We start from the raw sequence: 11,249 nt of genomic DNA, 5'->3' as shown, positions 1-11,249 counted from the left end.
CCGTCACTACAGCGGTCACGGGTGGAGGGGAACTGAAGGCCATCCCACAATGCTGATTTACCTTCTTTCCCTACCAAGCCACAACTACAAGAGAGTCTGACATGTCTCCCCCATGCTGGTACCACTTCCTGGGGAGGCACCACTGCGCAGCTCTCACACATTTACGAGTAACCAGTAGCATGCAGGAAGCAAAAAGACCTTCAGGACTGGAACTTGCTTGCCTTTCAGGAAGGAATGATGGAGCCATCTCTTAGATGTCATGAATTCTATGAAGGGGAGGAAAGGTGCAGAGAAGGGTAGTGTCCAACCAGAATTAACTTGATGGTAGGTGTTGGGAGGGCTCCAGATGAAATTTTGGGCATGTTGTTTGAAAAGTTCAGGTCAAACAGAAATTGAGACTGTAGACTGCAGCTGAAGAGTAACTATCTCTGGCAATCCAGCTTTGATAAGCCAGTTGTCTAGGTACAGGAAGATGGTCATTTCCGACCTTTTGAGATTGGCCGCAACCATCGCCATCACCTTGTTGAAGACATGAGGTGACGATGTCAACCCAAATGGGAGTACTGCAAACTGGTAATGTGCAGAACCCACTACAAGTCGCAAGTAAATCAGATGAGACTGCAGTGCAGAATGTGTAAATATGTGTCCTGCCACTCGAGAGACCCCACCCAGTCTCCGAATTCCAATGGCAACAAAACTTGAGCTAGGGTCAGCATCTTGAATTTCTCCTTCCTGATGAAAACCTTCATGTTTGTGATGTCTAGGTTTGGATGCAGACCACTGTCCTTTGGAACAAGGAAATATCAGGACTAACGTCATTGTTAAATCTTATGCTTTGGTACTAACTCCAATGCTCTACTTTTCGTTGCAGGGTGGAAAGATATTCTGAAGGAAGGGAAACAAGCAGGGTTACAATTGGAAGAGCCGAAGAAAGGCCTGATGATCTGAAGGACCCACTGGTCCTAAGTAATGACCTTCCAGGCCAGTAGAAAGGTGGACAAGTCTAAATCTAGAATTGGAGGAGCAAACTAGACCTGCTTCTCTGGTAGGCCAGAGAGGAAAAGGAGGCTGGACGAATCCATAGCTCTTACCTCTGGCTCTACCCCTGTATTGTTTGACCAGGGGATTCTGGGGTTGTTGAGACTGGGGCTGGAAGGACTGACTGGAGAGGAACTCTTTGGAGAATCCCCAAAAGCGTTGAAAACTGACAGCAGTCCATGAAATGCACGGGCTGTATCAAAGACTAGGTTGTGGTCTTGCTCAGCTTCAAGTCGGCAGCAGGTTTGTTTGCAAAAAGGTGTGCTTCATCAAAGGAGAGGTCCAGGAAGTTGGTTTGTACATTGAAAGAGAAACTCAGTCTGAAGACAGGTGTGGCAGCGGAGAGACAGAATTCTCAAGGCGTGTGTAACAGAATACGCGGCATTCAATCCAGATCTGATATGTCACAAGGCATTGTATCGGTCTCTGACGGCCTCTGAAAAATGCGAAATCATGTCCTTCTCTTGATGTGGAGTGGCCAGTTGGGCTACATCCCATAATGCACGTGTGTCCTGCGCTAGAAGACAGGTGGCATTTATTGAATTTAGCACTATACGGCCAGCTGAAAACATCTTCCCCAACTCTTCCAGCCTTTAAGATTCCCAGTCTGAAGGGACAGAAGAGAAGGTATCCACTACTTGACCTGAAAAGCAGAAAGCTTAAATGACTAAACTCGATGGCGATGGGTGTGAAGAGAGGAAGGGCGGATCCCCAAGTGTTGGGAGCTATCAACCTTGCCACAAATCTGTTGACTGGAAGTGCAGAGGTGGGCTTTTCCCAGGCAGCTATGATGACTGCATCAAGGCCTTGTAGAATGGCAATGGGGTTTCAAGGCTGGAGCAGATGGAAGGAGAACCTCAGTGAAGAAGTTGGTTTTAATGTCCACAATGGAGAACTATAAATCTAGTACCTCAGTTACTTTCTTGACCATCAAATGAAAGGATACAACTTCTGGCACAGGGGACCCAGAGGGAAATTCCAGTTCCATTTCAAGAGAGGTGTCAAGCCCAGTGGACCAAGATAGGCCAGCCAATTTGTGTAGCTACTCTTCTCCCTCGTCAGGACCACAAGCATAGAGATTTAAAGAGTCTGCATCTGATCCAAATATATAATGGATCCTGTCAGTACTCCTCTTCTAGGAGCCTTTGAGCTTCTCTCTGTCTGTTTTGAGCCAAAGACTCAGTGAAAGCTGGATGCTGCGCCAACAACGTCGCGTCTGGAAGCTTCTGTGGTGGGGCGCTACAGCATAGATGGCTGGAGAACATCGTATATGTGTGTTGGAGCAAAGGTGCATAACCAGCACTGGCCTTGAGGGCCATGAGAGAACTGGCACCAGGAATTCCACCAATGTTTTTGCGAGTGTCAGCAGATCCGGGAGTGCCAGAGGGGATACAGATAGCTCAGGGGCCACATCCTGTATAGGTAATTGCAAGGAACCGCTTGGAGGACGATTTGCCAGCTTAACAACAACCAACTTTCGTTCCAAGGATGAAGATCCTGTGAGAGACAGAGGGCAAAGGTGACTTACCTTTTCCATGTTTCTTGCAATTTTTTTTTTTTTTATTAAAAACTTTATTGATAGGAAGGAATAATGGTTAATCAGTTGCATACATCATTTCAGTAATCGTTACAGTTCACAGTAAGTATCATACCAGTAAGTAATGAGCGACAGTTTCGTAACAAGGACTGAGTTGTTGGTGGCCCCACGGGCCTTGCATATATCTCAATTACAGGTTTACAGTGCGTATTTTGCGGTCCCTTATTAACCCTTCCCTCAATTATCAGCGAAGGCTACATCTCTTTTTAATGAGAACTTTATCAACAAACGTCCCAACGTACCCCCCCAACCATGTGTCATCGTAACCCTTTTGTGTCACCCTTAGCATGTAGTAGCCTGCGCCACCGCTTGCATTGCATTGTACGGCCAGGTCAGTGCCGCTAGTGTCACACTGTTCCGTGCATGAGGCCACTGCCCCACAACCATCCATTCACTCCTCCTCCCCCTCCGAGTCTAGGTCCTCTCCCTCAGGCAGGGGCTCACAGATTTCCCCTCTGTATATGTTCCACGCCGCCCAGACCTTGTTCCACTTCCGGGGCGCTGCCCTAAGTACATAAACCGCTCTCTCTGTCACCATTAGGATGTCCATGTTTTTAGCCCATCTACTGGAGGTAGGTACGTCTGGCGCCCCCCATTTCTGTGCTATATCCCGCTTAGCCACAGTCAGTGCCAGTGATGCCCAGATCAGCTCATACCTGCCCAGATCATTGGGGTCCCAGATGTTTAAGAGGCATTTACGTGGTTCAGGCAAAATGGAAAGTTTAAGGGCCTGGGAGATGGATCGGAGCACCTGCCTCCAGAATTCACGTATTTGTGGGCATTCCCATAGTGTGTGAATCAGTGTCCCTTCCTCCCCGCAGCCCCTCAAACAGAAGGGGCGCTGCGCTCTCTGTATTGTATGTAACAGTGTCCTGGTGTAGTAGATGCAGTGGAGGATTTTGAGTTGCACCAATCGGAGCTTACTAGAGATTCCCACCTCCCTCGGGGAGGCCAACGCCTCATTCCATTCAAATTCGTCTGTCTCGCCTAGTTCCCCCTCCCATTTTTCTTTAAGCTTTAGCGTCGGGTCTTTGAGATTGTTTATCAGTTTTTTATATGTAAGGGAGGTGGCGCTTTGGAGCATGAAGTCTGTTAGCAGTCTATCTTCCAATGGGGAGGAGTCCGGTAATGTGGTGCCAGCAGGGATTGCCTGTAGCAGCGCATGCCTAATCTGGACATACCGAAACGTTTCCGTGGGTCCGAGGTTGTACTGTTGTTGCAGGTGTGGGAACGGAATTACTGAGTCATTGTCCCAGAGGTCCCCTACTGTAGAGATACCTATGGAGTCCCACCGTTCGAACCCCTTACAGCCTCTCAGATTCCCAAATGCCTTCGTGTCCCACAAAGGCGTCATTTTAGTGATTCGGCCTGCCCACCCCAGACGGGCCTGCGCCAAGTGCCACAGCGCCGCCGTGTGTTTGGTCGGACCAATGAGGGTTTTCAGCTGTGACTTGTTGTAGAGCACGGACAGCATACAGTCCGTCCCGAGTTGTGACCAATCCGCCCGATAAGCCGGGTCGTCTTTTGGGGCGTGGATCCAGTAGTTTATAATTTTGAGTTGGGCCGCCCAGTAATATAGCTGAATGTTGGGGAGCGCTATGCCCCCCTCGTACCAGCTTTTTACCAGCTTGTCGTACGCTATGCGTGCCGGGCCTGTATTCCAGAGGAGGACAGTCACCAGCGCAACAATCTGTTGGAAATAGCGTGGTGGCACTAGGTGTGGAGTGTTTTCCAGGACGTAAAGGAGTCTCGGGAGGGCCATCATCTTGTACAGTGCCGCCCTGCCCAGTAATGTCAGAGGGAGGGCCGCCCAGTGTTTAACATCTGCTCGCAGGCGATCTATGGGCGGTTTTAGGTTATTAACAAAAAATTCAGCCTCCCCGCTCGTGATGATAATACCTAAGTATTTGAAAGAAGCTGACGTCGCCAGCAGTGGACAGTTCCCCTGCAGTCTTGGCTCCGGGCCTCTCAACGTGTATATGGTGGATTTCGACCAGTTGAGGGTGTAGCCCGATGCGCGCCCATGCGTGTCACATAGGTCTAGTAGGGCTGGGATGCCGGTTTCCGGTGCGGTCATGTAGATAAGCATGTCGTCTGCATACAGTGAGACTTTGTCCTCCCATCCCTCCTCCCATTTGATGCCCGCGAACAGGGTTGTCGATCTGATCTGGATGGCCAGGGGTTCAAGTACCAAAGCGAAAAGCAGGGGGGACAGGGGGCAGCCCTGTCTAGTCCCCCTACCTAGAGGGAACCTCGGTGACGTGTGGCCATTGGCTACCACTTGTGCGACGGGTTTCGCATAAAGCAACCTTATCCATGTTATGAATTTCGGCCCAAATCCCATGCGCTCCAGCACCACGAAGAGGTATTCCCACTCTACCAGATCGAACGCCATTTTGGCGTCGAGAGAGAGGATCACAGCCTGTTCCGTGAGGAGGTGCGTTCGAGCTAGCACTCCGTGGACTCTTCTAAGATTCATCGCAGTGCTCCGGTGGGGCATAAAGCCCGACTGATCAGGGTGGATTAATTTACTGAGGTGGGGCAGCAAGCGGGCGGCTAGAAGTTTAGCCAGTATCTTGGCCTCTATGTTCAACAATGATATCGGACGGTATGAGGTGCACTCCGTCGGGGGTTTCCCGGGCTTGGGTATTGTTACAATCGTGGCCGTACGTTGATCCAGCGGCAGCTCTAGCCTGTCTCTACTCTCTAAATACATGGCCAACAATGGGGCACTGAGGTCTGGAGCCATGGACTTGTACCATTCTACCGGTATCCCATTAGGGCCTAGTGCTTTACCGGACTGTAGCGCTCGGATCGCCAGCTGGATCTCCTCCTCCGTTGGGTCTAGTTCTAGGGTGTCTCTATCCGCTTGCGCGATGCTGGGGATGGTAATGTCTGTGAGTGTTGCCGTTGCCAATTCTCGTGTGACCCTCCGTTCCGGTGTGTATATTTCTTGAAAGTGTCGTGCTAGTCCGCAAACTATTTCTGCTGGGCGTACCAGTGTCCGCCCTTCCTCAGTGTCAAGCCTATGAATACCTCTTGCTCCATTCCCTCTCTTATCTAGCCATGCCAGCATACGACCCGCTTTGTCGCCCACATCGTGAATTCTATGTCTAGTGTTTGCGATATACCCCTTCTCTGTCGTTTTGAGGTGAGCTAGGTACTGTTGCTGCCGGACCAGGAGGGTGTGTGTCGTGGACGGGGAGGGGTTCGTCATATGAGCGTTATTGGCTGTGTCGAGTGCAAGTTCCAGGTCAGTGAGTTCCTTCCGTGAGTCCCGTTTGTGTCCCGTAATTGCTGCAATGGCCGCCCCCTGAGGACTGTTTTGTACGCCTCCCATAGGGTGGGAGGCGACTCCACCGTGCCGGTGTTTTCAGCAAAATACTGTGTCGTCACAAGTTTGAGCTTTTTCCGAATCTTGGGGATTTTTAGGAAATTGGGGTAGATTGGGTAGAGTCGTGCATTCCGTTTCCCTCCGGTGGTGAGTGACAGGACAATTGGAGAGTGATCTGAGATCCCCCTGGGTAGTGTGTCCACCTTGTCTATCGTGCCTAGTCCCAATCCCAGTGCCATGAAGTAGTCTATGCGAGATAGGCCATTGTGTACCGCCGAGTAGTAAGTGTATTGGGTGGCCTCAGCATGTAACATTCGCCAGAGGTCAACCAGGCCCAGGGCTTCCGCGAAGTCCGACAGTGGTGTCGTGCCTCGTGGTCGGGTTCTGGAGGGAAAGGTGTCTTGAAGTGGATCCATAACTGCGTTGAAGTCCCCCCCTATGATCGTGTTGCTATCGGGGAGATCAAGAAGGAATTTGCCCAGTGCTGGTAGGGCCACAGAGTGCAGGGCCGGGGGAACATATACTGATACCACGTTCAGTGCCCTGCCTTCCCACTGCCCATGAACCGCGGCGAAGCGACCCTGGTCATCCGCCACACGGCGGGTCACCATAAAGGGGGAAGACTTTCTCACTAGTATGCCTGTTCCCCTGGAGCTAGTAGTGAAGTCTGCGTGTACCGCCATTGTGTAGCCACGTCTGTCTAGGGCTTTGCAGGTGGACCCCGTGAGGTGGGTTTCTTGTAAGAGGACCATATCAGGATTCTGGCGTTTTATGGCCTGGAGGACCAAGCCTCTCTTGATTTTGTCACCCAGGCCCCGGACATTCCATGTCAGTATGCGTAGTGGGGGAACCCCCCTGGTCGTGGAGGTGTCCTCGGCGGGCGTGTGATTAAGTGGCCTGGCCATTAGGCTGACGAGGGAGTTGTGCACACAACGTGTGCTGTGGCGTGATCCATGTGTTGACTTGTGTTGTGCTGCATAGGAGATACACAAATGCTCGGGTGATAGAACCATGTAGGTGTGACACGATGACTACAAACAAAAGAAAACATTTCAACATGAAAACTTCAATCCCATCCCCCCTCCCTGCTACCCTGCTCCACGGACAAACTCCCGCCCGCTTCCCCAACTGTGCAGAGTGCTTTAGCCCTCCCCTAAACATCTTACTTGCTCGTGGGGTAGGTGAGTCCCCTCCGGGCACTGCCTGTGCCCACCCTACTCAGCCGCGTCCGAGCCACGGCGCCGCGGCCCACATAGTCTCAAAAACAATATAGTTCAGTGTCACACCGGAGCCCCTTGTCCGGAGTCTAGCGGGTCTCTCTCAAGGTCTGAGTCTAGTCCATTTCCGCCTCCCTGGCGTGGTGGTTGGGAGGACTGGCTGGGTGATGTCCTGTCAGTACTGTGTCGCGGTCGGTCTCGCTGTGAGCGATGTCGCTGCCCTGCCGGTCTCCAGCCCTCCAGCCATTCTTGAGCCACCTCTGGCGTGTCAAAGAACCAGGTCTTCCCCTCGGCCACTATCCGTAGTTTTGCCGGGAACATCATGGAGTATGGTAGTTCTCTGTCGCGTAGTGCCTTCTTAACCTCCGTGAAGGATTTGCGTCGCCTGGCCACTTCTGCCGTGTAGTCTGGGAAAAACGCCAAGGTTGCATTCTGAATCCGCACTGGCGGTGAATTCCTTGCCGCCTGCAAAATCGCGTCCCTATCTCTGAAATTAAAGAGCCGCGCTAGTACTGGTCTTGGAGCTGCTCCCGTCTTGGGGGGGGGCCCCCGGGACTCTATGCGCTCTCTCCACCGAAAAGAAGTGGGACAGGCCTTTGGGTTGGAGTTTGGTCTTGATGAGGTCTTCTACATAGAGGTCCATGGCCCCTTTCCCTTCCGTCTCCGGAAGCCCAAGGATACGGACGTTGTTGCGTCGCGAACGCCCTTCCTGGTCGTCCAGCTTGTCGTGCAGGAGCTTGGTAACTTTCTGCATCCTCTCCATGGCCATTTGGAGCTCCGAGATGTCTTCCACGAGTGACTTTGTGACCACTTCCACTTGCGACACCCTCTCCGCCATTTTGTGAAAGTCTGCTCGCAGAAGGGAGACTTCTGAGGAGATGGCGCCCACTGTAGTTTTCACCTCCGAGAGCGTTCTCATGATGTCTTCCAATGTTATTTTCGTTGTTTTATCTGCGTCCTGAGCATGTCCTGTGGAGGGTCGCCCCGTGGTCTGCTGTTGTCCTTGGTGTCCATAGGCGAATTTATCCAGCTTAGCTTGCGTGGATCCGCTCCTGAGGCCTTTACCCGCCATGGTGTTGGGGTTTGCGAGGTCCAGGGGTAAGTTATAGGCCGTCGTGACCAGCGTGGCTTCGGAAGTTTCCGCTGACAGGTATTAGCCAAAGAATAGTCGGCAGCGGGAGGCGGACAGAATGACCCCCCTGCCGTTTGGGGAAGTCTCACTGGCTGCTTGCGTGGGATGTGGTGAGCCACTGGTACGATTGGTGTCGGTGCCCCCGATATTCCTACTCTGGGATGGAGTGTCCACTGCGACCCCACTTCTGTTCTGTCATGCCGGTCTGCCTCTCTTTACCACCGCGGCTAGTGTAGTCGTCGGGCTCGGGCATCCGCCCCCCCGCACACTGGACAGGCCGCCGCGTGGTGGGCCGCCGCTTCTGCTCTGGTGCTGCTGGTGCGTCTGGTAGGATGTGGTTCTCGAGGGCCCCCCCCTGCACTCCCGCGTTGCTGTCCTGTAACGCGTCGTCCCCCTGGGGTACCGACGATTTCTGGGGTGGCACACGTGCCCACTGCTCCCCCGCTGTTACGCGGTGTGCGAAAGTACCCTCCGTAGTGTTGTGCCGCCAGTTAGGCTTCTGTGGGGGGGGGGGGGGGGGGGGGGGGGGGGGGGTGTTCGCAGGACCTCGCTCCGTGCAGCCAAGGCTGGGGTGCACTAACCTTCGCGTTGCTCAGGTCCCGTTAGGTGGCTGCTGTAGTCCGCGTGCCACCGAGGGATGTCGCCAGGAGCTCCAGGCTCGATCGGAATGTTCGGCAGGTACCGGGGTGTTGTCACTTTCTTCAGCCGGCCCCACTGCACTTCCGCCGGGGCCCTGATGGTACGCGAGGCCGGTGCTTCTCCTTCGGTCGTAGGCCCTCACTCGCCACACGACGTAACTCGGGCTCCGGTGCGCCGATTGCTCTGTAATTTGGACCGGGTGCACCGCTTCGGCCCCGGACTCGAACGCCGCCGCTTCAGGCGTGCGTGGTAGCGGATAATTGAGTCGGATTTACTGGAAGGCTGCAGTGCCCTCGGGAGCTCTCACTCTATGCGGCCGCCATGCTTGGCTGCTAGCCACGCCCCAACCTTCTTGCAATTTTTTAATGTTTTTTTCTTTTTAGGTGGAAATCTTTTTATTGATTTGAAAAACAAAACAAGATGCATCAAGGAATAAGGCCTAAATTGTGGGCTTAAAACCGTCATAGTCCAATTGAAAAAAGAGAGGGAGGGAAGTCTAACCTGGCGCAGAGCTAATCAGTTGGGCCAGCAGTGGTAGCAGTTGGGCCAGATCTTGCATTAACGCGGGGAGGCGCAATAGCCGCAAATACTTGGGGCAGGAGAGCTCGCGGAACTCAGAGCACGCAATGCAAAAAAGGGGTGCCAAAGGTAAGCAAAAGAGGCCCCATCTCCCTGGAGCGAGAAGGAAATGCGCTCCATGCCAAGTACATACCACAGTCGGTGGAGCCATCCCTGCACCACAGGAGTTCCGTCCACACCCCAGTGAACTATTATGTTCTGTAGTGCTGCCCCCAGAGCTATTCCCATCTTTCTGCCTTTACGAAACTTGAGGGGAAACTTGAGCCTATCAGATACGCCCAGGATAACATATTCGGGAAAGCGTAGGAGCGTGGTGTCAAAATGGTGGTCGGTCTCCTCCAGAATCTGCGTCCAGTAAGCTGTAAGAGTAGGGCATTCCTACAGCAAATGTAGTAGAGTGCCCTCAGCCCCACAACCCCTCCTGCACTACAAGGATTTTGTTCTGTGGGGAAATCTCACAACTCCAGAGAGGGAACAACTCCGGATTTAAGTCAAAGGCTTATTAATTGTTGTTTTTATAAGACTTCATTCAAGTCACGCTTATGGCAAACAAATTGAAACAAAAGTATTGCAGAAATCAGCAAAATCATAGCAATCGCTAAAGCACAGAATCTAAATATTATGATAAGAGGAAACATATTAAATATGGGGCAGTTTTCACAAATCCAATCCCAATACCCCTACTCCTCAACCATCAAAGGTATTAAAATATTATGAGTCAGTATTTCAATAGAGTCAATACACATTTTGCCATAACTTCATTAATCCTTCCGGTTTGTGGTCCTGTCAGTAAAAACAGGCTGTGTTATGTTTTATGGAACATAGCAGAATATCACAGTGTTCTACAAGTGTAAGTATTCAAATTATTTCAGCATCACACCATTAATCCTGTTTAAAATCAAGTGGGTTGGTCAGCCCCTTACCCATTACAAGATCGCTTTCTTGGCCCTCACACTTCCCTATTCCTGATTTAATGGCTTTCCTCCTAAATCCTACATTAATCCTTCCCAGGAAATGTTAGGACTCAATGGGGTTTGACTGGATTCAACTGAATGTACCATTACATTGATGATATTCTAATTCTTCTTCTCACTTTCATCTCATTTCTAAGCTTTTTCCCACCTTCCTCCTCTTCTATGTCTTTTTAACCACCCTCCAGGTCTGACTGACCCAGAGATCCCTGGCACTTCAGCACAGTACTCTGCACTATCAGCTAGTGGTCATCTTAAAAGTGTTGTTTACCCATTTCAAGATTGTCAATTGTACATGTTCACACATGAGCATGGTACATTTTTTAATCTATTTTGTTATTTTGCAAAAAATTCCATTTATAAAATGGCTGTTGTGGATGCACACACACATCTGAGCTAGCCATCTTTGAATGTGATAAAACAGATTCAAAGACGGCCAACAATTGTGCACATCCATGGTAGCCTTTTCTGAATGGGGTATCAAAATAGATTAAAAGATGGACACTGCAGATGTGAGTAGACACACAGCTGCCACCTTTGAATGGTTTTCTTGAAGGATTGAAAACTCTATTCAAAGATGGGGAGAGAATGTGGCCTAACGCCTAGGGCGGTAGACTGAGGAACTGGGTTTGAGTCTTGGCAGGGACGCTCAACATTCTGTGATTCTGGGCAAATCACTTAATCTCCCCGTGTCTAACAAAAATGAATGGGTCCGTCTGTAACATAACTGGTGCTCATGTAA

General features: G+C 51.3%; 1 protein-coding gene across 1 annotated transcript in view; it reads right to left on the bottom strand.

Moving 5' to 3' along the window:
- Nucleotides 1-381: 381 nt before the first annotated feature.
- LOC147669896 (adrenocortical dysplasia protein homolog) overlaps nucleotides 382-11,249 on the bottom strand; it is a 256,261-nt gene continuing 245,393 nt past the window's right edge. The window contains exon 12 of the mRNA XM_086948161.1: nucleotides 382-785. Coding sequence (XP_086804287.1) covers nucleotides 382-785 — 404 coding nt within the window. The remainder of the gene's footprint in view (nucleotides 786-11,249) is intronic.

The sequence above is a fragment of the Lissotriton vulgaris genome, unplaced genomic scaffold (assembly GCF_964263255.1).
Source record: "Lissotriton vulgaris unplaced genomic scaffold, aLisVul1.2 SCAFFOLD_1127, whole genome shotgun sequence".
NCBI lineage: Eukaryota > Metazoa > Chordata > Amphibia > Caudata > Salamandridae > Lissotriton > Lissotriton vulgaris.
The sequence above is the reverse complement of the archived record's forward strand: the minus strand, read 5'-3'. Positions and strand labels throughout refer to the sequence as shown.